The sequence below is a fragment of the Phyllostomus discolor genome, chromosome 8 (genome assembly GCF_004126475.2).
Source record: "Phyllostomus discolor isolate MPI-MPIP mPhyDis1 chromosome 8, mPhyDis1.pri.v3, whole genome shotgun sequence".
NCBI lineage: Eukaryota > Metazoa > Chordata > Mammalia > Chiroptera > Phyllostomidae > Phyllostomus > Phyllostomus discolor.
Window position 1 is genome coordinate 76768821 of NC_040910.2, and position 27944 is coordinate 76796764.

At 42.4% G+C, this 27944-nt stretch overlaps 1 protein-coding gene across 3 annotated transcripts; it reads left to right on the forward strand.

Annotated features, from left to right (window-relative positions):
- Positions 1-399: 399 nt before the first annotated feature.
- Positions 400-27493, forward strand: CRK (CRK proto-oncogene, adaptor protein). 3 transcript variants are annotated; one of them, XM_036034408.1, is made up of 3 exons: positions 400-802; positions 10774-11139; positions 20993-21472. In XM_036034408.1, exons 1-3 carry the CDS (start codon positions 562-564, stop codon positions 21163-21165), a joined length of 780 nt encoding a protein of 259 aa, XP_035890301.1. In that variant the 5' UTR covers positions 400-561; the 3' UTR covers positions 21166-21472. The 3 variants fall into 3 exon arrangements, with proteins under 3 accessions (XP_035890301.1, XP_028375036.1, XP_028375038.1); XM_028519235.2 differs by lacking the exon at positions 20993-21472 and adding an exon at positions 24870-27493 and having other exon boundaries at positions 405-802; positions 10774-11309; XM_028519237.2 differs by lacking the exon at positions 20993-21472 and adding an exon at positions 24870-25011 and having other exon boundaries at positions 405-802.
- Positions 27494-27944: the final 451 nt, after the last annotated feature.

A 27944-nucleotide genomic window follows, 5' to 3' on the forward strand; every position in this document is an offset into this window, starting at 1 on the left:
ATGAAAACAAGAGCTTTAGGTGGCGTGGGAAGGCAGAAGCTGGAGGAATCGTCAGAAAAAGACCGTCTCAGGTAGCTCAGGCCTTGGGGCCATATTATCTTTTCTATTTCAATTTTGTCTCAGGGTTGCTACCTTGAAGACCCGGGCCATTCAGGAATTTAAAGCCAGGTAGAGCGAGGAACCGCGTGGTCAACAGCAAAGACTCGAACATCAGCCAACTGCTGGCTGAGGCCACGCCCCATGGTCCTAGACTCCGCCTCTCTCTCCTCTGCAGTCCCGGTTCCCGCCAGGCGGCGACGCCCATGAGGCCGCATGCGCAGTGAGTGAGCGAGCTGTCCCTTGCCCTTCTCCCAATGGCGGGCGGTGGTCCCTTTCCCGGCAACCTCCCGGGGATAGGGAGTGCGTCATTTCCGGTCGGGAAGGCCCGCGGCCGCCGCCGCCATTTCGGGCGCTGCTGTTAGGCTGGGACCCGAGCCGGTCCACTGGGCGGCGGGCGACGGGGCTGGAGAGGCGCGCGCGCGCGGCGGCGGCGGCGGCCCAGCGTTTGGCACCGAGGCGGCCATGGCGGGCAACTTCGACTCGGAGGAGCGGAGTAGCTGGTACTGGGGGCGGTTGAGCCGGCAGGAGGCGGTGGCGCTGTTGCAGGGCCAGCGGCACGGGGTATTCCTGGTGCGGGACTCGAGCACCAGCCCCGGGGACTATGTGCTCAGCGTCTCCGAGAACTCGCGCGTCTCCCACTACATCATCAACAGCAGCGGCCCGCGCCCGCCGGTGCCACCGTCGCCCGCCCAGCCTCCGCCCGGTGAGGGACGGACAGGACGGGAGGCCCCGGGCGGGGGTGAGGGCCGCGGAACTCCTCAGCCTGGCCGCTGCTCTTCTCAACCTGACCCCCACGAGGGACGTGGGCAGAAGGCTGGAGTGATCGTGACAGGGGGCGCCTTGGTGCCGGGGCTGGTTCCCACAGACCAGCGGGAGTGCGTGGGGGAGGAGGAGCCGCTGACCCAGGCCTCTGGGTGTGCCTTGGGAGGACAGCCCAGGGGAAGGGGAACTGCTTTGGCCCCAGGGTGGGGCCAGCGCCCGGCCCAGGCACAAGGGCAGGGCTGGGCACCGTGGGGACAAAGAGCTGAGGGGGATGTTGGCACTGCGGGGGCATCACTTGGCAGCAGTGCCCAGAATGAATCCGATAATCGTACAAGTGGCTTTTTAGGCTTGAAACATTTCCTGCAATGTTGGAGAGCCGGGTTTGGCTATACTCCACTGGTGGCCTTTGGTAGGAAGTCACCACACACAGGCCAGGAGGGATGGAGACAACCTCAGGAAACCGGTCAGCTTTTTCCTTTCTTGGGCATTTTTCCAAAATACTTTTACCGTCTTTTCCCTCCACGGAGGTGAGCCTAGTGACTTGATGAGAGAAGGAAAGCCTTTTGTGGCCAGCCCAGAATAAGTCTGTGTTCTGCTGACTGTCTAAGAGATCTTACTGTCCAGAAAACTGTTCTCCACAGTTAGGAGGTTCTAGTTTTCAAAGTGTTTAGTGGAAGGAAGATTTTGTTTTCTTCAGGAAACAAACCAGAAATAAGCCAAGGGAAACAGTTCCTTCTCTGAAAGTAAACGGTCGGAACTTCAGTCTTCCTGGGACTTAAACATTGTCACTCTTGTACTCCAGGGGCTGTGGCCAGAGTCTTTTTGCTCAGTAAGTTGGGGCTGTGGCCAGAGTCTTTTTAGGTATGGGGAACAGACTCTTGCCAGGCAGATTCTGAGAATTTAAATGAACTGCATTGGGTCTTCCTTGTCAAGGGTCATCAACACTACTATGACTGTCTTACCCATGCCGTTGGCATTGTTGGGGGACTGTGAAGGAGATTGGTGAAGTACAGAGTGACTCCGAGGTGACCATCATCTGTGTGACAGCACCAACGGCCTAGTGCCTTCTCACTGTTCCCAGGTTGAAGCATTTTCCTCCTGACCAGTGGAGGCTAGATACAGGCCAGTCTCAAGTGAATTAGGAAGTTCCTGAACCAGCCTTTGCAGGTTTACCCTTTTAGATTAGTTCCAGTGTAAATTTATTTACTCTGGCTGGAAATGGGAAGATGGGGTAGTGAGTCTCTGTTAATACGTACCAGTTTCAGAGAGTATGGGGTCTTGAAGTCCTTAAATTATCCTAGGTTTTTCTCAGTCTGGTTGGTTTAATAGCATTATAACATGAGATGGGAATATTGATGTGATATGTATGCCCCATACCAGATATATTCTTCTGCAAAATGCCCTGGTATTCAGGGTGTTTTGTTAACAGTACAGTGACATGATGGCAAACTGTCAGTGGAACTCAGCTCTCAACATTTTGTTTGTGTGTGAATTTTATTGGTTGCAAATTTTGGAATGGCAGCAGGCAGGTTTTTTAGTTTGAGCTTTCTCCACACCTTGGCATTATGACTATGTCTCGGCACTTACCTTGATACTGAGTTCCACCTTTTTATAACATAGGAGTTCAGATCCTTGGCCCAAGAGAGGTGAAGATTTGCCAAAGTTTGTCAATGGGGTGGGGAAGGTTCAGGGGCAGTGTGGTAATTCATTCTGTCGCACACCCTATTTTCCATGTAGGGTAATCGATTTACTAGTCTGTATAAAGAATATTTAATCTTTGTTTTCACCTTCCCACTTCAAACTCTTTTTCTTTTGAAACCACAGAGGTTTAAATATAAACCTCTGAATTTTGGAAGGACAAGAGACTTAAAGAATATTAAAAAGCTAATATTTACTGACTGTTCTATGCCAGGTACTTTGCTGAGTACTTTATATGCCTCATCTCATTCCCTGTCTATATACAGTCTAGTGAGGACTGTATTGTAATCTCTATTTATTTAAAGAATTCCATTTTATAGATGAGGAAACAGAGTCAGAGAGTCAGTAACTTGCCCAAGGTCACACAGCCTGTAAATACTGAGCCAGAATTTGAACCCAGGAATTCTGACCTGAGAGCTGACACTATTACACTGTATTCCTTTCTGTCAAAGCCAGTTTACCTTAAAAAAAATTTGTTGATATGAGAGAGAGAGCACACATGAAACATTGATTTGCTGTACACTTAGTGATGCATTCATTGGTTGCTCCTTGAATGTGCCCTGACTGGGGATGGAGCCCGTAGCCTTGGTGTATTGGGGCAGTGCTCTAACCAGATGAGCTACCTGGCCAGGGCCAAAACCAATTTCCTTTTGAGATCCCAGCAGTGCTCCTAGAGGACTCAACACTTTTGTGTCTGTCCTGGGGCCCCAGATTCTGTTTAAAGACCAAAAGGAAAGGGTGGCAAGGAAATTGACAAAAAAAAAAGAAATCGGTGTTGGTGTTTAAACAGTACACATCTGCCAGCTAAAAGTCAATGATGAAGAGGCTTTAAAATCACTATTCGGTGAATTGAATATGGAAAATGAGATTTTTGCTTAGGATAATATAGTATATCTTTTGGGCATAATAAGTAGAATTTTTTTAAATTTTGCAAGTACATTTATTAAAGCTGCAGACAGTGACACAAAGGAAAGGCTTAGGGTGGAAGAAGCAACAGGAGAGAATCTGGGCCGTGCTCTGCTTTGGTTCCCTGGAAATGTAGGAAAGAAGCGAGCCAAGGGGGTGCTGCTGTCAGCTCACTGAAAAGTTAGAGAAAAGGGGCCTTGGAAACAGGGTCAGGGGGTTAGCCTGGGACAGGCTGCCCACTGCTCCCTCGGTTGCAAGTCTCATGGGGACCCTGAGCATTTAGGAGAGAAAAGTGAAGGTGCGCACCTGAGAGGGAAGAAGGGTGTGGGTGTGCTCCAAATTAAGCCTGCTGTATAGGTGGAATTTGTTTGGAAATGGCTTAGATAGTTTGTAGAGGCTTAGGGATAAAATAGACCAGGAATTCTGAACCTTTTTCCAGTGAACCTATTTTTAACTTATCTTGGTGTTCAACTCTTGCTGAATATAGATGTGGCCATAGACTGGGAGTGCCCTGGCTGTGCTCCAGTGTCGTAGGGCTGGGCTTGGCAAGTCTATGGGTCATACTCTGTCAGGTGGGACTTCAAGGTATACATCTTGGGAAGGCTTTGCAGTCATTGATCCACTCATTTCTTCCTCTTGGAATAGTGAGGTATTACTAGACCTTGACCAGTTGACAAAACTAAGTAAGTGTGAGGTGGGTGAGTAGTTACAATCTTGAGCTCTGGAGCCTGGGTTTGAATCATACCTGACATTTACTACTTAGTGTGACTTTGGGCAAGTTCTTTAACTTTCCTCTGCTTCAGTTCCTCATGTATGGAAGTGGGGAAATAGTAATATATCATAGAGTCATTGGGAGGGTAAGAGTTTTAATGCATTAAATCTTTAGGAATGGGCTGGCATATAGTAAATTCCCAATAAGTATTAAGCTATATTAATGTTATGAACATAACTCTGAGGTTGGGAGGGAGGAGTTGAAACAAAATGGAAAACCCAGCTTTGAGAGGGTCCAGAACATGTGGGTAGTGTGCATGCTAAAACAGCATGTCTTAGGCCCTGGCCCATGTGGCTTGGTTGGTTGAGTGGCATCCCACAAAGTGGAAGGTCCCTAGTTCAATCCAGTCAGCACACATGCCTGGATTTGCCAGTTTGGATCCCTGGCTTAGGCACATGCAAGGAGAGGCAACTGATTGATGTTTCTCACATCTATGTTTCTCTCCTTCTCTTTTCTCTCTCTCCCCTCTCTAAATCTTTAAATCAAAACAAAACAAGAAAAACCCTGGTTGGCGTGGCTCGGTGGATTGAGTGTTGGCCTGCCAACCAAAGGGTTGCGGGCCAGGTCCCTGGTTGGAGGCATGTGGGAGGTGGCCAGTCGATGTTTCTCTCACCCATCCATGTTTCTCTCCCTCTCTTTCTCCCTTCCCATCTCTCTAAAAATAAATAAATTTTAAAAAAATACGCAGCATGTCTTAGGGACTAAGTGCTGGGGTAGGGGTGGGGTGCATCAAGAAGTGTGAAAGGACTTTGGATCCAGTACATGGAAGTAGGATGGTGCCTATTACATGCCCAACTGAAAGCTGCCCACCTTCTGCCCTAGTGGGTGAGGGTAGCATAGAAGCTTACTTCATTTTGGGGTTTGGGGCGGGTAGAAGCTCAGGTGGTGATTGTGCTGCTAAAGCTACTTCTCTGGGGATCCTGTGGGATCCCCACTGCTAATTGCCCACTGCCACCCCTTCGTCCCTTTAGCATTTCTGTTTTATTTATCTCATCTAGGCAGTTCTCAAACCTGGTCCTCAACGTTTTATCCCTCAGTATGAGTATCCATTCAGTGGTTCTGGAAAAGTTCTTCACTGACTTAATAGATTTTACACCCCCCCCCCCAAAAAAAAGATTCCATGGTAAAAAGAAGTAGGTTTATTTGTTACAGGACTTCTCCAAGCCTTGACTATGCTCATGTGAAAATCTGACCCTCCAAGAGAGGCAGGTATTGGATTCTGGGTTTTTCAAACTTACTCGACTCAGCAAGTTCATGTGTAGAACTTTTTGATACTACACATGATCTTAGCCAAAGGGCCCAGTAGCTATGACCACAGAACTTGCTAAGAAGCAGCTAGAGATTCTGTGAAATCTTCTCTGGGAAACAGCAGACTTGGGGTTTGGGGGAAAATTGAAATTTGCTGAAGAAAGTCAGGGGTTGGGGTGTATTAAACTGAATTTTCTTTTCTTTTTTTTTTTTTGAGCACCTATAATATATTGGCTACTTTTGGGAACTTTATTAGGTAGGTATTTGGCCCCATGAGATATTAAAAAAATGGTTCATACAGTTTGCAAATGACAAGGAATTCATCAAACCCAGTCAGTCTGCATCTACAGAGTACCATGCTAATATCCACCAGTTTGTCTATTTGTTTAGGAGACTGGATATCTTGACACCTCATTAGGGTGCCCTTACAAGTGGAAGTCAGTGGTCTTTTAGCCCTTGTATTGGACAGGCAGTGGGGAGTGTTTATCTAAGCAACCTCTAATTAGCATAGGCTGAGGAGAAGGAAGAGAGGGAGTGGGAATGAAGTGAAAGGGGAAAGGGAGTTACTGTGAGATCAAGAAGAGGCTAGCAGTGGAGCCGTTGCAGTGGTGTCCATGCTAGAAGTGCCTTGGCCTGTTCTATGCTGCAGAACTCTTGTGTGTTCATAAAACTTGGAGGGAGTGGTAGGGTAAAGACTGATGAAACCCAGGGGCTAAAATGCTGAAATGTAATAAGATGAGCATGTACAGAAACCAAAACAACTGCTTGTATTAATTTTTTAAAAATATTTTATTTGTTTATTTTTAGAGAGGTGAGGAGGGGGAGAGGGAGAGAAACATTGACGTGCAGGAGAAACATCGATCGATTGCCTCTCGCACACTCCCCAACTGGGGACCTGGCCGACAACCCAGGCATGTGCCCTGACTGGGAATGGAACACGCCAGCACTCAGTCCACTGAGCCACGCCAGCCAGGGCTGCTTGCGTTGATTGTGATTTCTGAATGTGTTAGTTTAAACTGGATGTTCAGAATCCAGCACAAGTTTGATGCAGAACAAGTCAGTGAGGTTTTCTAAGTTCCAGCAATGAGAATTCTTTTGTTGGTGTGGTTCTCTAGACTGACTGACTGTCCTGTCTGCTTCCTTTCCTGCCCTTCTATTTCCTGCCTTTGGCTCTTTGTGGGTGGAAGGAAATGAACTAGGGAAAAGGACCTGGAACACATGGTTGGGGTGAAGTTTGGGCTTATCTGGAACTTGTATATTCTTTTCCCCTCCCATCCCTTTTGTGGATTTGGATCAACAAAGCTTGACCGCCCCATATATCTAATTGTTCCAGTAATACACAAAAACAGGTGTTCCTTTGTGGAATTGTAGTGCCATTAGAATAGATGAAGAATTTATAGGTAATGTTGAAGACTTCCCTTGGTGTTTTAACTTGTATTTCTGTGACCATTGGGATCACAAAGCTGGGGGGGGAATGATAATGGACCCAGTTTACACCATGAAGCATTTGAACAAGAAATGAATTTAGCTAATTTCCTACCTTTATGGCAGATGAGCTTCAGTGTTGAGAATTCTCATACTGATCTTGGTAAGGGACTTGGCTTAGTGGTCTTATTTGTTCGAAATGGCCCCTCCCCCCAATTTTTTTTACTTGGACTAGTACAGTAATGGAGCCATAACAATGGATGATGGAGTGGTTGTATTCTTTCTGAGAATTAAAAGGGTACCTTGCAAAAGTTTAGGGATTGTCAGAACCGTTTTTTCATTGTGGTTTTGTTGTATCTGAGAACATGGTTTGTTGTTGCTACAATAGTGTGTGTGTGTGTGTGTGTGTGTGTGAACATATCTCCAGTTGAAAGTGAAAGCCAGCGGCGGGGGTGGAATGATATCTTCCTAAAACATACTGCTTTGCTTCTTGCTCACCAAGCACACTTTGTATGCCTTTGTATTCCCAACTAAGCTGTGAGCTCAAAGCTGGGAATGGATTTTCATTTAACTCTCCCTGTATTTAGAGTTGTATTAATTAAGAGTAACATTGAACACTTCCTGAGCACTCACTGTCTGCCAGCCACTGTCCAAAAAAGATGACTAGTGAAAGCCATTTGGTTGTTGCCCCTTGGCATGTAGTTGGGTGAACTCTAGCAAGGGAGCTTTGCCCCCCAGGTGTTATCAGGATCATTTTTCTAAAGCATGGCTCTTTGCTGATGTGAGGGTTCTCCCTCCTACTCAGCCCCAGAGCCTTTCTTCATCCAGCAGTGCTACGTAGGTCTCCTTGGAGCTCACAACTGACCCTGTCCTTAACATAGCTCAGCTGGCCTAAAGAATCACTGAATTGGCTTACTGGTGACAGGCAAGGTGGCCGTTGCATCTCCTCGCCTTCCAGACTTGAAGAGCAGTAATCTCTCATTGGTGGTCTACTTCAGTGATGAACAATTCCAGAGTATAGCACCACCATGCTCTGGTATGGTCATAACCAAGTTCTTGTTTCCAGTCCTGTACTTGGAACTATTGGGGTTATGTTCTGCTTGTGCCTAAGTGTTTGTCACAGATGGACAGTCCCAGGTCTGAGCATCTATTTTATCATCTTGAGTTGGAGAAACAACCAGCGTTACTGAGTGTGGGCTGTTAACTTGTTTTAGCCTACAGCTGTGAATTCCACAGATGGACTTTTGTAATTTAAGAAATGTGCAACTCTTCTTTAAATCATGTCTTGGTCTCTCATCATTCTTTGGTTTGCAGACCCGCACTCAGACTACTGAGCTACACCAGCCAGGGCTCTCTCATCATTCATTTGGGTGAAAAAAGAAGGCACTCGTCAGTACTCATTCTGTACTGAGGACTTTTGTTTAACTTGCAAAGCTTATCTTTTCACCCCTCCCCAGTAGAGAGTTTTAAATGTAGTTTTTCTGGTCATTCTGGAGGAAATGTTTTCTAACATTAAACAAAATAATTTGGTCTCTTTTTTGAGTTGGAAATTAATTTAGACATCTGAACTACTACAGTGTTTCTATTTCATAGCATTAATCACTATGGCTTTTGGATGGGTGGGCCAGTGTAAATACAAGTGGAGAGGGTACATTGTCTGTTTTCCCTTAAAAAAGGAGTTAAACAAGTAACCTTTACAAAAGAAGTACAAATAATAAATGTGAAAAACAACTAAAAATATTTCAAAAGAGATAACATTTCTGAATAAGCTGGCAGTGATTTTTTAGAAAGATTTTATTTATTTACTATTGAAGGAAGAAAGAGAGGGAGAGAAACATCAATATGCAAGATACATTGATTGGTTGCTTCCTGCAAGCCCTCAACTAGGGATCAGGCCCACAACCCAGGCCTGTGCCCTGACTGGGAATCGAACCAGCAACCTTTCAGTTTGCAGGCCAGCACTCAATCCACTGAGCCACACCAGCCAGGGCAGGTTTTTTTGTTGTTGTTTTGTTTTGTTTTGTTTTTAGATTTTGTTTATTTATTTTTAGAGAGAGGGAGAAAGAAAGGGAAAGAAACATGAATGTGTGGTTGCTTCTTGCATGCCTCCTGCTGGGGACCTGGCCTGCAACCCAGGCATGTGCTCTGACTGGGAATTGAACCAGCAACCCTTTGGTTCACAGGCTGGTGTTCAATCCACTGAGCTACACCAGCCAGGGCTATTTATTTATTTTTAGAGAGAGGGGAAGGAAGGGAGAAAGAGGGAGAGAAACAGTTCTCTGCCACCTCTCACGGGCCACCACTGGGGATCTGGCCTGCAACCTAGGCATGTACCCTGAGTGGGAATCAACTGGCAACCCTTTAGTTCGCAGCCTGTGCCCAATCCACTGAGCCACACCAGCCAGGGCAGTTTTTTAAATGCTGATTTTTTAAATGCTGTTTTGATAACATGGAGAAAATGGGAACTCACAAACCACTGAGGGGAGTTAGTAAGTATACAAACTTTGGAGGGCAATTTGGCAACATAAATCTTAATGTTCTTACCATTTGATCCCTCAGTTACATTTCAAGGAGATTATCCTAAGGAAGTAATAAGAAAAAATTAATGGATAAGAACAAAAATGATCATAACTGCCTCATTTCACTAATGAAAAGGTGGGAATACTTCATAGCCATTCAAAGCCATGTTCTTGAAGAATATGGGAAGTTTTAAAAAATCAAGAAATAATTTTCTATAGAGCATTTACTTACCAGGAAACCAAAAGGTAAAAAAATCTAATAAAGATGATTTGATATTTTGGGTAGCTTAGCACAGTGCAAGTAAAAGGTTTGTATTCCTCATTAGAAAACTTTCTTACTTGAATCCATATGTGTTCATTATTTTTCAGTTCTAGAACTCAAGATAGAGAGGGATCTGAAGCATAGCCTGTGTCTAGGGCCACACACATCTCTGCATCATGAGAATTTTAAGCATTCCTAGTATGTCCTTTGCTTCGGATCCTCAGTGTATCATCAGAGGTTGAGGATTTTAATACTTTATTTTTTTCCCCAAGCATCTTTGTTTACCTTCTGTGTGTGTGTGTGTGTGTGTGTGTGTGTGTGAGAGAGAGAGAGAGAGAGAGAGAGAGAGAGAGAGACCCATTTGCTTCTAAAGGAGCAATCCAGTTTTCATATTTTATTTAAGTGAGGGCCTTAAGAATTGATTTTTTAGTTAGTTTCTTAGTTTCTGTTTAGGCTCCTCAGGGTTTTGGTTTTTGCCTAATTAAGTTTTGTTGTTTTTTTTTTTTTTTTGGTTGTCACAAATGAAATTAATACCAGCAATAAGTCTTAAAACTGTTTTTCTTTCAAGTTGTAGAATACATTCTAGATGTGAAGAGAATGAATGTATAAACCTAGCATAGATAGATACCAAGTTCTTTCCCCCTCTTCCTGGAATAGCTGCTGGGACCTGTGAAAAAGAGGAGCTTGCTACATTTCCCGAGGTTGGAAAGAAGATTGCAACAAAACCTTGAACCTTATGCTACTGTGTAAATGAGACAGTGACAACACATTTTGTGGGAGTGAACAGAGTCTCCTGTGTTGCTGTCGTTGATCCAGCATGAGAGCATGTCCTGAGTGGCTTGGCCTGTCGTGGCCTTCTGCTCCTTCTCTGCTGCAGGTGGTGATGGGCATCTTTCTTCCCGGGAATGTTTCAGCTACAAAATATGGTTTGTCTACTATGAGGAGAAACAGTTATTTTTTTCTAGACAGAGTTTTCTCCTAATTAAATATTGACTAAATGCGTGGGGGAAGTGCTTACAACCTGTGTTTTTATCACCAGTGTAATTCTTCTTTAAATAATACCCTGCTCTATTTTTTTCCAGGGGTGAGCACCTCCAGACTCCGAATAGGCGATCAAGAGTTTGATTCATTGCCTGCTTTACTGGAATTCTACAAAATACACTATTTGGACACTACAACGTTGATAGAACCAGTTTCCAGATCCAGGCAGGGTAGTGGAGTGATTCTCAGGCAGGAGGAGGCAGAATATGTGCGAGCCCTCTTTGACTTTAATGGGAATGATGAAGAAGATCTTCCCTTTAAGAAAGGAGACATCCTGAGAATCCGGGATAAGCCTGAAGAGCAGTGGTGGAATGCAGAGGACAGCGAAGGCAAGAGGGGGATGATTCCAGTCCCTTACGTGGAGAAGTATAGACCTGCCTCCGCCTCAGTATCGGCTCTGATTGGAGGTAACCAGGAGGGTTCCCACCCACAGCCACTGGGTGGGCCGGAGCCTGGGCCCTATGCCCAACCCAGCGTCAACACTCCGCTCCCTAACCTCCAGAATGGGCCCATTTATGCCAGGGTAATCCAGAAGCGAGTCCCTAATGCCTACGACAAGACAGCCTTGGCTTTGGAGGTACATAATGTGCAAAATATAGAAAGAAGAGATCTGCTACAGGGTCTCCCTTTCAGACCTCTTAGAGCTTTGTAGGAATGCTGAATACAAGCACCAGCATTGTGATGTTGTAGATGTTGAACCATTAAGTACTGATTTTGGCATTTAAAGTTGGGTTTTCTTTTTTATGGAAAACCTGGTTTGGAATGAGTAAGCTTAAAACTGTATAACTGAATGTTCTGATTGATCTACTAAACGTACTTTTGACTACTTTAATAACACCACCTGAATTCACAGAAATTAACCTAAAATATTTTTTTCTTGTCTACACTCTAATCTGTTTCTTTCCATTTATCATTGTCTGAAATAAGGTGGGCTCACAGAAATTTGAGTATAATAAGTGGTTCCTATCACTCATTAAGTTTCCCACAGAAAAATGCTTTTACTTCAGGGCATGGGGTTCCTTATCATCCATTGATTGTGTTCAAGTAAGAATTCAGGAGGGAAAAAAAGCAAAGCATAGTACAGATGTAAAGAGATACATTTCTAAGATTAGTAATTCTAAGGAGCAGTAGGTTTACTTGGTCTTTGTTGTTTAATGCATTTTGCAGGTAAGAAAGCCAGTTCCTCCTGAGGAATAAATTACTGCCTTTTACTGATAAATAGTTATCTTTCATAGCCTGTCTTCTCTGGCCAGTTACTGCATTGTGTTTATTCCTTTACATATTTCTCTCTTTAGCACTCATGGCTTGCTCTTTCCTTCCTCTCTTTCCCTTCCTCTCTCCCTGCTCTTCTTCCCCCTCTCCCCCTTTCTGAGTTACGCAGAGTTAGTAGTTCAGCATAAAAGCTTGTGCAGAAGTGGCATGCCGTCCCATCTTTCAGAGCCTGCTGATACTATAACTGAATGTAAGCAAGCAGCTTTCTGAGCATAGGCTGAAGTTCCATGTGCACAGACTAGCTGAGAAGGGGCAAACATGTATTCTTGTAAACTGAACTCTTCTCTGAGTTTCGTTTTCTTTGGTCATGTTCATACACTGAGAAGGAAGAGCTGCCCCCTGTATAAGTGCAAGTACTAGCCCACAGAATAAGCTAGAATTTATTCGAACCGGTCTCTAATATTACTAGATTTGAAGTTTTTCTTTTACATTCTGGATAGTGGATGCAAAGAAAGGTTAGATGTCTTACAGGTTTGACTGGAAAATGTGTGGGTTTTTTTTTTTCTTTTTTAAGATTTTATTTATTTTTAGAGAGATGGGAAGGGAAGGAGAAAGGGAGGGAGAGAAAGAGAAACATCAATGTGCAGTTGCCTCTCATACATCGATGGCCCACAACCCAGGCATGTGCCCTGACAGGGAGTCGAACTGGCAACCCTTTGGTTCTCAGGCCAGCACTCAGTCCATTGAGCCACACCAGCCAGGGCAAAAATGTGTGCATTAGAAGTGTGTATTCTTTGAGATCATATTGTGACGTAAAAGTTTCATGTTCCCACTTTGAAGAAAATGAAATGTTGGTTGTCTAGGCCTGGCCACTTTTTCCCACTTAGAGTTTGGTGGATTAAAAAAACAAGTTTCTAGCCTCATGTTTTTATTTAAGTTCAGGTAATGGCAACATCCAACATGGTGCTGTGAACATGACAGCTGTGACTCGACATTTCATTGCAGACCTTGTTAGCCTGGGCTGCAGGGTGAACATAGCATTCATCGAACAAGGCAGCTAACACCAGGAGAGAATAGAGATCACATTGGTTTTGCTTCCATTTGCATTTTTCTTTCTGAGAGAGAATTGTTTTTAATGATGCCTCCCTTGATTAGAGGCTTTAGTACTTCAAAGTGGTTGAGCTGCTCTCTCTGCTGTGAAATATAAATCTTGTGAAATAAAGAATAGTGGAGCCCTGGCTGGTATAGCTCAATGGATTGAGCGTGGGCCTGAGAATCAAAGGGTCTCTGGTTTGATTCCCAGTCAGGACATATGCCTGGGTTATAGGCCAAGTCCTCAGTAGGGGGCAAGTGAGAGGCAACCACACATTGATCTTTTTCTCACTGTCTTTCTCCTTCCCTTCCCCTGTCTCTAAAAATAAATAGAATCTTTAAAAAAACAACAAAAAAACCAAAAACTGATCTTTAAAAAAAAGAATAATAAAAAATTAGTTTATGATTTCAGTAAGTTTTCTTTTTGGGTTGGGTATTGGTTTAGAGCCACATATGTTGATTGCTGAAGATAGCCTCTTTCAAGTTAGAACAAATACCCAAGTAATAGTTTTAAAACCTCTTATGTGATTAAAAACATGGTGTTAGTTTACCATCATAGAATTCTTATTCATTGTATGAAAAAAACCCTGATTTTAGACAGACTGAATGGATTGTTCTAATTAGCTGGAGATAGAGATGATGAACTCAGGTCTACATTGGTGCCTTTTCTACCATACAGTCTGTCTGTGATTCAGTCTGTGATTATTTATTTATTTTTTTAAAGACCTTCTGTATGTATGTATGTATGTATGTATGTATTTTTAGAGAGGGGAATGGAGGAAGAGAAACATCAGTGTGTGGTTGCCTCTCTCACTCCCCCTACTGGGGACCTGGCCCACAACCCAGGCATGTGCCCTAGACTGGGAATCTAACAAGTAACTCTTTGGTTCTCAGGCTGGTGCTCAGTCTGCTGAGACACACCAGCCAGGGCTATTTTTGTTTTATAACAGTGCTGTTGTCCTCCTCAGTGCAGGTTTCATGTGGGCTCACTGACAGCATATCCTCACTTGTACTGTCTGTGCAAAGAAGCACAGCTCTCCTTGCCTGTTCCTGGCTTTTCATAGGGGTTATGCCTAGTCCCTGTTGAGGTGAGGCTAGAAGATAAGATTAGGAGACTGGCTTTCTGGCCTTTGAATTTTGGTTAAAAAAAAAAAAACAACAAAAAACATTGATTGCTATGTTTGACCCACTATAAATCCAGACCTGTAGACCAGGTAGGTACATTTTAGTGGAGTTTTACACTTAACTTGAAATATTTTTCAGTTATAGTTGACATTCAGTATATACACCTAAGTTAGAATCATTGCATTTTATGTATGTATTTATTTTTTTGGAAGGGTTCTTTTTTTCTTCTTTCTTTAAAAAAAAAAGAGCCCTGGCTGGCGTAGCTCAGTGGATTGAGCTCGGCCTGGGAACCAAAGTGTCTCAGGTTCGATTCCCAGCCAGGGTACATGCCTGGGTTGCAGGCTATAACCCCCAGCAACTGCACATTGAAGTTTCTCTGTCTCTCTCTCTCTATCTCCCTCCCTTCCCTCTCTAAAAATAAATAAATTAAATCTTTAAAAAAAAAAAAGAAAAAGAAATTATTGCCCTGGCCAGCGTGGCTTAGTTGGTTGAGCATCCTCCCGCAAAGCCAAAGGTTACTGGTTTGATTCACTGGTCAGGGCACACACCTGGGTTGCAGGGCTTGGTCTCCTACTGGGGTGCGAGCAAAAGGCAGCCGATGGGTGTGTCTCTCACACATTGATGTTTAGCTCCCTCGCTTTCTGCCTTCCCCTCTCTCTAAAATAAATAAATAAATAAATAAAATCTTTAAAAAATTATAGTTGAAGCACAACAGAGTCATTATATTTTAGAGTTGGGCAAGACTTTAGGGATAATCAGTGTCCTAAGAGTTCCCAGGAGGTGCCTGGTGAGAGGGAGAAGCTGAGGATGCAAAGGCTCTGAGTTCCTTTTCTTTCTTAACTAAAGTAACTTAAAAATTTTTTTTAAATTTATTGATTTTAGTGAGAAAGAACTGTCATTTTTTGTTGCTGTTGTTCCACTTAGTGTTTGATTCCCATTTATTGGTTGATTCTTGTGTGTGCCCTGACTGGGGATCGAACCTGGAAACTTCTGTATGGCGATGACACCCTAGTGAACTGAGCTACCAGCTGGAACAGTAACTCTATTTTTAACTGTGTTATATGCTAGGGTCTCTCTAAGATTTTTTAAAAGATTTTATTTATTTTTTAGAGAGAAGGGAAGAGAGGGAGAGAAACATTGGTTGGTTGTCTCTCACATGCCCCTTTCCAGGGACCTGGCTTGCAACTCAGGCATGTGCCCTGACTGGGACTCCAACTGGTAACCTTTCGCTTTGTAGGTCAAAGCCCAACAAGCAACCATACCGGTCAGGGCTAAGATTTATGCATGTACATATGTATGTATTTATTTTGAAGAAAGGGTTTTTGTATTATCAAACAATAAATTAAAAACATAGTATTCAGCCCTGGTTGGTGTTGCTCAGTAGGTTGAGGGCCAGCCTGTGAACTGAAAGGTTCACATGCCTGGGCTGTGGGTCAGGTTCCTTGTTGGTAGTGTGCTAGAGGCAACCAATTAATGTTGCTCTACCACATTGATGTTTCTCTCCGTGTTTCTCCCTCCCTTCCTCTCTCTGAAAATGAACAAAATCTTAAAAACAAAAATGAAAAACACAGTACTCAAAGAACCACCTGCCCTCATTTACAGGTGGATATTTCTTGTACGGTATAATTGCTGTGCCCAGAGTCCCCCACTAGAATATAAGTTATTAGATATTTCCTCTTTTCCCACCCACCAGATTTCTCTAGTAGGATGAAGACTCTGGAAAGAAGGGGATAATTCTAGTTAACAACCAAAGCAGGAGTATTTTTCTGCCTACTATAGTTCTGTGGGTTGGCCACTCATATTCTGGGGGAATATAACTGAATGAGACAGATATTGTCTGTTTTATTCTGGAACTCCTGGTTAAGAGAAGATTTTAAACAAATGAAGATATGCTGAGTGTTTTGAAGAAGAAATGCTAGAAATAACACCAGAGTTATTTAGAGTCACCTTTCATTCTTTTGATTTTAGATTTTTGTTTCACGGCTCCTTAGAAGCTGGAATAGTGATCAATCTTACCTTGTAAATTGCAGGTGTTAAAGTTTGCTCTATGCCTCTGTAGACTGTCCAAAACAATCACAATATATTTAAGTACAATAATTATGTAACTTCCATTCTCCAATTCAACCTGGCATTTTTCCTTTGATAGATGGTAAAACTTCAGAGTAACAAAGGAGCTTCTCTGGTGTTCTTAGGCTTCAGCTTGTTCTTCAGGGCACAGACAGGGAAGTTGTAAAGTGCTTTGGGTCCCTGGTTATATGTAGCAGTGATTATATCAACTCCACATCTCCCCACATAGAACTCTGTGAAACAAGTTGTTAAGACCTTTTAACCTATGTATGGAAAACAGGAATGAAGACCCCAAATTCCCCTTTGTTAACAGAAAAAATGAGTTTGGAAGTTAAAAGAACATGACTGGCATATCCTTGCTGTGTCCAGTTTGTCTTTCTGGTATTGTAGACCTAGATTTCTGTATTGCTCATTGAGACAGGTGTCTACTGTCCCTCATCCTTCCAGCCTGTCTGGGCATGTTCATTTAAAAACATAGAATGCCAGTGGGAAGAGATTTTGGAAGCAACTAATCCAGCCTCTCAGACATTGAAGGCAGGCCCTCTGGTATCTTCATAGGTTATTTTTAAACATCTGTTTGAATATCTCCACTTTTGAGGAACTCACTATCAGCCACAACAGTGTAGAGTGTAGTCCAGAGGTTTCAAACTTTCTTGGTTCATAGCACCCATTATGTCTCAGTACTATATCACAGTGCCCTAAGCCAGAAGAAATATTAACAGTTCTATTTAAGTAGGTAGGTTCAAACAACAGAAATATTTACACTCCCATTTGAAAAATACAATAAACATAATTGAATGGAAAAGTATTTTAAATTCAATCTTAAGTAACTGCAGTTACTTAAATAATGAGATCTATACCTGTTAAGATACCAAAAAGTTTCTTAAACCTTGGGATCATATTGAACACTACCACTTTCATTTTCTTGGAGGCTTGTTTTTTATCATAGCAACTGCCAAAACCCAGCTTTGCAAACCTAAGACATTGTTGAAAGGAATGCAGTGTGATCTAATGTCAATGTTGTCAGCTGCCTTGAGCTAGCAGTTCATATGCAGGTGTCAGGTATTACTGTGTTTCCCTTAAAAATTTAAAACATTTCGTGCCACCCCTCTGAGTTTGCTGCAGTGCCAATGACACTACAGCTTGGGAACCCTGGGGTTAGTCCAATGTTAGTGTTTTTAGAAAATTCTTTATGTTTAGCTAAAATGTACTGATTATATGTGGTTGGTCACCTCCCTACTTCTCAGCAAGGGGATAGAGTAGAGAACTTGGTTTTAAGCATTATCAGTTACTGAATTCAGTAGGTCTTTTCTGACTTGGACTAAAACCAGGGTAAGATGTATCTTCAAGGATTTGGTGGGCTATTTTTTTTTTTTTTTTTTTTTTTTTTTTTGAGAGGGGAAGGGAGGGAGAGAGAAACATCAATGTGTGGTTGCCTCTCATGTGCCCCCCACTGGGGATCTGGCCTATAACCCAGACATGTGCCCTGACTGGGAATTGAACCAGCAACCCTTTGGTTCACAGGCAGGCACTCAACCCACTGAGCCACACCAGCCAGGGCTATTTTTTCTTTTCACTTAGCAACCTAACAAATACTTAAATCTCAAAGGCCTGCAACTTTCTACCAATACCACTCATGACCACTTCAGTCCATCTCTTAGGGAAGTGAATCATTATGGCTAAATTGTCCGTCCTTGTTTCTCTTGATGTGAAAGACTGTAAATGGGCCCTAAATATTACCTGTTCCTTAGATCAGGGGTCTGCAAGCTTTTCAGTAAAGGCTGTACAGTCTGTCACAGCTACTCATCTCTACCATTGTAGCAAGAAGGCAGCCACAGACAAAACAACAACTGAGCCTGCTGTGTTCCAATAAACTATTCACAAAAACAGCCAGTTAGCTGGATTTGGCCCATGGGACATGGTTTGCTGACACCTAGCTTAGGTTGTTGTAGTTTTCTTAACTTTTTTCTCATTCAGCCAAGCCTTAAAATACTTATCAGTTGTGTACTTGCTATGTTTGAAGACAAGAGCCCTGTATCCCATCTCTCTACTTGCTTCTCCATGGCTTTACTTACGTGAATGTGTGTGTGTTTCCTGCCCTGAGACCACCAGAATCCTGCAGCAAGCCTAGATCAAAGGAATGCTGGCAATTGTTGAGGCCTTTCCTATTGGGTAGTAGAGAAAGAAACTAGAAAAGCAGCCAGTCCCCTTAGGTTACATGAGCAAAGGAGGTCACACAGTTCCCTGATGTCTTCTGTTTGGTGAATACCAGATACTAATGCCATTTGGGTTCCAATTTCTCATTATCAGTAGAACTCTGATAAAGATCGATCGGGTAATCTTTTGCTCCTGGACCAATTGTAGATTTGACTACGTCTGTACCAGATGGCGGTGTACTTTGGGAACTACACAGAGCTAGCAACGAAGCCTGTGTTCATTCAGGTTCCTGGGAGTGAAGAAACAAGTTAACCACATTCAAGCGAAGGCTCAGTCCTCCTTATTGCTCCTAAGGATGTAGTGTTAGTATCAGGAGGCTGAGGAACTGACTGGACACTAAAACAGTACCTCAGTGGTGAAAGAATCATCACCGGCTCTCCTTTACAAGGTGGTAGTGAATCAGCCTCATACAAAGAAAGGTTAGCTGCCATGTAGTGCTCCCAATCCTTCGTAAAGTCTTTCTTGTTCATTGGCATGCAGACTAGGATTTTTTCCCCACTTCTATAACTTGAATTTTGAAACCAGTAGTATTAGAATTAAGGTTGTTACTGCACTACCTGATTAGTATGTACATTACTTTGTATCTTAAGATTGTAACATATCTGGGGCAAGTATTCAGTTTAGCTTTCTTTATCTTTGATACAGTATACCAAGTTTCCAGTTATGTATCGCCTTCATCCTCCCTTTGGGCCTTCGGGAATTCTGCTTTATAAGTTGTTGCCTAACAAAAGGAGGAGTATGCATTCAGAAACTGTTACGAATTGCACTTCGCATAGCACCATTTTCTTTTTTTCAAACTATGAGAGAAAATTTATTTAGAAGGTCACAGAGGTAGCAGGGAGCTGTGGAAGAAATGGGCTCAGGGCCTTGGCTGGTATGGCTTTAGTGTATTGAATGCTGGCCTGCAAACCGAAACATTGTGGGTTTGATTCTGGGTCAGGGCACATGCTTGGGTTGCAGACCAGGTCCTCAGTTGGGGGCATGTGAGAAGCAACTGATCAGTGTTCTCTTGCATCTTGATGTTTTTCTCCCTTTCTTTCTCCATCCCTTCCCCTCCCTCTGAAAAGAAATAATTTTCAAAATTCTTTAAATTTAAAAATGGGCTCAGGAAAAAAGAGGCAAAAAACCCCCCAAAGTTTAGCACCTTTTTCTTAGACTGCCCTGTCCCTTCCTACACTCCTCCCCACCCCCAGTCCCCTAGGCTTGACAACCACCCTTTCTTCCTAACTGTTGAAGCACTAGGGCCTCACGTGGTCTCTAAGGACAGCCATGTTGCCTTTGGAGCGTGTCTTTTTTTTTTTTTTTTTCTCCTCACCCAAGGATATCTTGATTGATTTTAGGGGGAGAGAGAGAGAGACATAGATTGGTTTTCTCCCATACTTGCCCCAGCAGAGGTGAACCCACAGTCTAGGTATGTGCCCTGACCAGGGATCAAACCCACAACCTTTTGGATTACAGAACAACTCTCCAACTAACTGAGCTACCTGAGTAGGGCCTGTTTTTTTGTTTTTGGTTTTGTTTTTTTGTTTTTTTTATTGTTGGTTTTTTTTTTTGTTTTTTGTTTTTTGATTTTAGAGAGGGTAACATTGATTTGTTACTCCCCTCTTATTTATACATTCATTGGTTGACTCTTGCATGTACCCTGACTGGGAATTGAACTGAAACCTTGTTGTATTGGGATGAGGCTTTAACCAACTGAGCTACCTGGCCAAGGCCAGGGGCTTATCTGTTTTTGACCCCAGGAGTCCCTATGTGCTTTGAATATTCAGGAAGAAGACCCCTTGGGTACGAACGGTTAAATTTTTTTTTTAAGATTTTATTTATTTTTAGAGAGGGAAGGGAAGGAGAGAGAAGGAGAAACATCAATGTGTGGTTGTTGGGGGCTGTGACCTGTAACCTAGGCATGTGCCCTGACTGGGAATCGAACCTGCAATACCTGGTTCGCAGCCCGCGCTCAATCCACTGAGCTATGCTAGCCAGGGCTCAAACAGTTAATTTTAATAAGGTCTTCCTTGAAGTATTTGTACTTTGAGGCCACTTTGGGCAGGTTAATTAGCCCAGTTTACTGCTTAGAACTTTTTTCTTTATCCACTTAAAAATCAGAATCGTTTTGTCCATGGCATAGCCTTTCTTTCACCACTGACATTTGGGCTTTTCTGCTAGGAACCTAAAAGATTTTGAATTCCAGCCCTGGTTGGTGTGGCTCAGTGGATTGAGCACAGGCCTGCCAACTGAAAAGTGGCTGGTTCAATTCCCAGTCAGGGCACGTGCCTGTATTGCAGGCCAGGTCCCCAATTGGGGGCATGCGAGAGACAACTGAATGATGCATCTTTCACGAATTTCTCTCCCTCTCTTTCTCCCTCCCTTCCCCGCTCTCTAAAAGTAAATAAATAAAATCTTAAAAAAAAAAGATTTTGAATTCCAGAATATGGAATGGTTTTCCTGACTCTTCCCCTATAGGGTAAGATCAAGAGAGTATGTATATATAGCAGAGATGGTTCTAATGTTGTCCAGAGGTCTAATTTGCATATAATTCTCCCTGTCAAGAAACATCTGGCCTTGTAGGTGCCCCTGCTGTTTCTCCCTGTGAACTTTGGAAGAAGAAAGGTCTGAGGGCGGACCAGCAGGTTCTGTCCACCTGTAGACAAGCCAGGTGGGTCTGTGGTGCTGACAGCGAGGGGCTGGTCCAGTCCACGGTGCATCCTGCCTTTTGTTTATAGCTCTGTGGGATGCATTGTGACACGGCACTTCAAGTTTATTTCTTTATTTAGTTATAAAAATTTTAGTGTTCAATTACAGTTGTCCCCATTTTCTCCCCATCACTCCCTACTGCCCTGTGACACTTTGAATTTTTAAAAATAAAGACCATGGAACACCGAGAGAATAGAGGTATTGAAACCTAGATTTAGGTAATGAGTAGAATGGTGGGCCTATTAAGGTTGTATCCTGAAGAACCATCTTCTACAAAACACCTGGAAAAGCTGGGTAAAATGTAATAGACATTCTCTTGACACCTTTTTATGTAGATTTGAAATCCTTTGATAAAATGTACTAATCATAATTATACAGCTCTCAGTTTACATGCATATTCACTTGTGTGATAACCACCTAGGTGAAAGTATAGAACATTTCCAGCACTCCAGAATGTTCCCTCGTGTCCTTCGTGTATGTTTGCACATCAATAAAATGATGGATTCAGATATGATAGCTCTTAGGGATGTTAGCTGGGATGTCATCAAACCAGCCTCTTGAAAGAAATTGGTCCCTTTGTCCCCATCTAGAGAACCTAACATGAGTGGCTATTAGATTTTTGACATGAGCATACACATCCCCTCAAATATTTTTGTTAAGTGGGGGACTTAACATTATTCTAGATCCAGTTACCAGAATAGCACTTAGTATGATATGGCTATTTTGACATATAGTATAAATAAATATTTTAAATGGGGGGCGGAAGTTCTATACTTGATATAATTGACCTGAACAGAGCAAGGAGCTAGCATCATTAGCGATTTTAGAAATGTGCTGTGCGCATGTGCTTGTGTGGGAAGGATGAGGAGTTGGGGGTAGCTGACAGGACAGGCACAAGGAAAATTCACCAAGGAACTGTCAAGTGTTACAGAGCTGATGCTGTGCCTAGCTTCTTGCAACACTGTAAGAGGTTTTCTTTTCTTTTCTTTTTTTTTTTTATTTATTTTTAGAGTGGGGGGAGGGAGAAAGAGAAACATCAATGTGTGGTTGCCACTTGTGTGCCCCCTACTGGGGGCCTGGCCTGCAACCCAGGCATGTCCCCTGACTGGTAATCAAACTGGTGACCCTTTGGTTTGCAGGCTGTCACTCAAACCACTGAGCCACACCAGCCAGGGCAGCAACACTGTAAGAGATTTTAAAAGAAAGAAACAAGTGAGATAAAGTCTGAGAACTAGAGTTGGGGATAAAGGAAGAAATTTTTCAGAGTGATTTTACTAGCAAGGAAATTTCACTTGATGTCCTGGTCTTCCTCTCCTCGAAGACTATATAAAAATCTTTACTTGTCATAGTTGGTCTGCTCAGATGTTAGGAACTTTGAATTGGAAGATTGCTGGGAATAAACAGAACCCTGGTGCTGACAGCCTATAGGGGTCAGATCTGTTTGGCAAGATGTACATGTATCATTCTTCCCCTACCTCCCCTTACATCGTCAGCCTTATTAATCTTTATGATATCAGCAGGCTGAGCTACTGCTTTTTCTCACCTACGCTTTATCTTTCTAATCCCTGGTTTCTGTTTCCTTTTCCCAGCATCCTGTGACCTCCACAACCACTTTAGGCCTGTGTTTTTCAGATAGTTCTTGAGGGAATTACAGACAGGGCAGTAGGGAAGCTGCTGCCTCCGTGAATGAGATCAGACTGGTTCTAGAGAAGGCCCTGGACCTAGACCTGAGTTGGCTTTGATCAGTACTTGGCCTGCAGACATTCTTAGGGACCCTGTAGGGCCCTGGCAGCATAATTGGAAACTTCCTGGTATAGTAAAAAGAATATAAATTGTTTTAGGAGCCAGATACTCCTGGACTCAAATCCCAGCCCTGCCATTAGCTGTGTGACCTCAGGTGTATCATGTAATTTTTTGGAATCTCAGTTTTCTCACGTGTAAAATGAAAACAATTCCTGTTTTATAGGGTTATTACAATGACTAGAAAATAATTTATTGAAAATACCCCCTACAGTAGTTTATCAAAGTTGAATAAATACTAGTTATTAACTTAATAAAACCAAATGAACAGTTACGCTTCAAAAACCACTTGTATGCTCAGTACTCAGATGTCAACGATTAAAAGATAGCTATGAGCTCTTTAGTCCAGGGACATCTGGGGCCTTATCTCCAAATGTTAAATGAAATATTATTTAATAATTTTTAAACATTTATTTTATATATTTTATCCTAGCTTGAGGACATGCCCATTGACTTTTTAGAGAGAGGGTGAGGGAGAGACCTTGATAGTTGCCTTCTCCCATGTGTCCAGGCTAAGAACCAAACCAATAACCCAGGCATGTGCCTTGACTGGGAACTGAACTGACAACCTTTCAGTCCATGGGATGGCTCTCCAACCAAGTAAGCCACACCAGCCAGGGCAATATTGTTTAATATTTTGCTACCGTGTGAATCCATCTATCAGAATGACCTTACCATTTAGATTTTTTAAAAATTTTTTCATCTTTGTTATTTATGTATTTTTAAAGATTTTATTTACTTATTTGTTTATTTATTTTTAGAGAGGGGGGAAGGGAGGGAGAGAGGGAAACATCAGTGTGTAGTTGTCTCTCACGTGCCCTCTACTGGGGACCTGGCCCGAAACCCAGGCATGTGCCTTGACTGGGAATTGAACCTGCAACCCTTTGGTTCACAGACTGGCACTCAAACCACTTAGCCACAGTAGCCAGGGATATTTTTTTGTTGTTAAGATTTTATTTATTTACTTTTAGAGGGAGGGGAAGGAAGGGAGAAAGAGAGGGAGAGAAACAGCAGTGTGCAAGAGATACATGCATTGGTTGTCTCTCTCACGCTCCCATCCAGGGACTTGCCCTGCAACTCAGTCAGGTGCCCTGACTGTGAATTGCCCCAGTGACTTTTGGTTCACAGGCCGGCACTCAATCCACTGAGCCACAGTAGCCAGGGCTCAGATCTGTGTATTTGATTTTGTAACGAAGTTTTTTGTAACAATAAAAACATGATGTGGCCCTTATTAATGAACAGGTACCAATTGGTATTGAGGGAGCAATAAAGTCTGTCAGTGCACGGTGAGGTGGGGTGGGGTGGGGTGGGGCGGGGGAGCTTTGCAGAGAGCCAGGGATATTTGGAGTTTTTGCCTATACCTTCCCAAATGGGGAATGCCATGCCTTGGTTGGAAGGTGATGGGAACACTTCATTTTCTGGGACCAAGTGAAGTATGCTTCCTATGATTGCCTCCTGATCTACAAGTAGTGACAGGCCGCAATATGTGTGAGAGTGGGCTGGGAAATTGTGCTGCTTCTAATTACGTAGGGAGTTGGGGGTTGGGCACATAGACTTCTTTCCCTAGGCCAGGGCCTATGGGGCAGGCAGGAAACTAAAAGCAGTGAGTATGAAGGAAAGGAACAGTAGCTTACTCTGGTTGGGCTTACTTATCAAAAGACACTTAAGACCTCCAAAAAGTATCATTTCTCTAGGATCCTTTCTGTTTTCTGTATTCTGTGTATTTTTCTGCACTGCTAAAATCACTTCTTTCTGCCTGCATTAACCACAAGTAATCATTCTGGTGGCTGGGGCTCGGGAGGCAGCAAGTATCCATTCTGTACTGTCAGACCTAGAGCAATCATGTGGGCAGGGTATGCCTAATCAGAAATGGAGTTTGTCAGCTTTCATTCGTAACTGGAAATAAAGTGCTCTCCTTATTCTCCTCCTGCAGGTCGGTGAGCTGGTAAAGGTTACGAAGATTAATGTCAGTGGTCAGTGGGAAGGGGAGTGTAATGGCAAACGAGGTCACTTCCCATTCACACATGTCCGTCTGCTGGATCAACAGAATCCTGATGAGGACTTCAGCTGAGTATAGCTCAACAAACAGTTTTGCTGACAGATGGGAACAATCTTTTTCTTTTCTCTTCAATTGCCATCTATACAATTTTCTTACAGATGTTGAAACAGTCTAGTTTATATAAGCGTTCTGTTACCTGTGATTATTTTTAGACTGAACTACTACATCGCTAGTCCATTTACCACATTCAGGGTACAAAACTGGAGGGCTTGTGTGTTAACTTCTGAATTGGAAATTTTAGGTGATAGCCGCCATGCCTAAAGGTATTAGAGGGCGTAGGCATCTTGCCTCCTTTCTCTCAGGCAGTGCGAGTCAACCTGTGGAAAACGGATGGACAGAAGAGAAGCGTTGCACACTGCTTACCCTGATTTATCCAATGGCATTGTTTTTGTTCCGAAAGCATCCTATCAAGTGGCAATAGACTGTTCCCTTTCACCCCGTGAAGTAATCATGTACCATGTGAATAGTACCCAGTGGGATTGCTTTTTCATTTATAGAACATGACCGTTGTATGACTCATTCTGACAGTTCAAATCCTGAGATTTCTGAGGACACTACTAGAGGCATTTGTCTTCCTTCCTAGTCAATGCTTCATACTTTTTCTTGGGATTCTTTGAACCCTTGTCATCCTTTTCCACAGATAGGTTAATTCTCCAGAAAAGTGTTTATTTTCATTCCAGATGACAAGCAGGATGTGCAGAGCACTTTATTCAGTGCATAGCTTTAAGCCAGTGTTGGATTCACTGAGTGGACAGCCACACTCGCAGCTCTCTGCCTTCCCTCAGGGGGTCCGGGTAGGTTCACAGTGCTACCGCAGCTCACTAGACTCCTGACTGACGGGATCCAGCAGCGACGTTCGTTTCTCCCGAGTGCCAGTATCCTATTAGGGGATCCTTTGGAATTCTTAACTTCTACTTGGAGTGGAAGGACCAATCACTTAGAATGTTCCATAGAAGGTTGTGGGGCCAAATTCCGCCCTTTGCTTTATGTGCAACTTGTATAAAAGTCAAGTTAAAATTACATGAGTTTGGGGATAGGATTAGCACTTTGAAAAATGTTTGAATCAATCATGAATTACTTAGGTATTATTCATTTCACATTGCCAGAATAGTGCTTGAAGTACATTACATTATAAACTGCCTTCATTTTTGGCTCTTTTTCTTTATCTTCAAGTTTAGTTTACAAATCCTGTTAAGTATGGAATGGTTTTTATAGGGTCAGGTGCTCCAAAGAATAGACTTCTGAGACCAAAAATGATCTAGGCTATATAGACTACAACATGAAATTTTTAAGGTTAGTTTCTAGTCTAGAAAGGCACTAACTGGTCAGTGGTATGGTATGACCAATAGAAACACCTTATATTTTTCTTAGGGCCTCATTTTAGAAAAGAAAAGTACCTTTTGAATTCTTTTGCATAGGTAATGGTTAATTTGCCTTCTTCGATGTACACCAAATCATGGCCTCCCTGTAACCAGCACAGTGCCTGGCACCGTTGGTGTGCAGATGTTCGTGTGAGTGAATGAGAGGTGTGCAGAAGCTCATTGTCCAGCACAGGGAAGCCAGCTGGCACAAGACTACATACATTACCACAAATAAATTAATGAGTTGACGCTAATTTAATATATTTTTACCTCACACTAAGGTAATGCTTGATAAAGACATTAATACTCGACTTTTTAAAATGTTAGCGCAGTGCTATGCACATAGTGGGTGCTCGACGTTGAGTGAACAAATTTGCAATACGAGACTTAATTCCATCTGACAGCTTTGTTAAATTTTCAGTTACAGCTTACATACTGTAAAATCCAAATGCGCAGTAAATCTTGTTTTCCTGAAAGTATGACATCTAAAATATTTGTAGAAAAACCTTGTCACAACTGATTTGAATGTTTGTATTTTCTTTTGCCTTTGACATTATGATATTGGCTTATAATGTCTCTTTTCATATTATGTAATAGTATAACATGCAACTCTACCTAAATCATAAGAATTTCTCGATGATGGGTTGTCTGAAGCCATTATATGAACTGTCAGGTTGGATTGGGCTGGATGTGGACCTTAAGAAATCAGAGGACTTAAAAGTATCTTCCTAAAAGAAATACTAGAATCCTATTCAAGTGCATATATACATTGTCACAGAGCAAACTGAAATTGGCTGCTATATTTTATATAGTCATTTCTGCAAAAGCCCAATTTTTGGATACTAATATTTGACATGGTTAATTCTTATTAATTTGTTGGAATTGTTTATTGTTAATAATGCAAATAGATAATTTTTAATTATCCTTAAGTAACATTTCACTATTAATGGTTTGAAATGGGTGATAAACAAACAAATTTGAAATAAATACGAACATGTGCCATTGTATTATAACACTATACACTTTCTTGACAGTTAAATTTTGAGAAATGTTTTTTTGTAGCATGTATTGTATATGTTTATAGTATATGTAGTAAATAAAAATATGGCCAAATGTTTGGCTTGGTGATCTTTTGAAGAAAGTAATCTTTGAATATTTTTCATTGAAAGAGCTAAGTCTGTTATGCTTAGGGAATAATGGTTGTGCACACTGAGCCTACAGCCATATAATGATAAATAGTTACATACACTCTGTGGGTACTCACTGAAACTGGGATTGATCACTAGTGGTGGTTTAAAGGGTCTCCAGAAGTCATAAAATACTGACTTGAAGGGAATGTAAGAATGATCATATAATTGGAAATCTGAAATGACATGAACAGAGAACATCAAACTTACCTAGAAATGGTTATGTGTGGGTATAAAGAAAATAGGGATGTGACAGGGGAGCTTTGTAAAGCAAATGAGAAGTTTGGATGTTGTACAATAGGGTTTTAGAATGTTAGTATAGACATCCAGATATCTCCTTTTTTATTTAAGTAGCACATTTTCCTGGTAGATAATTGTAGACACGTACACAGTGTTTTAAT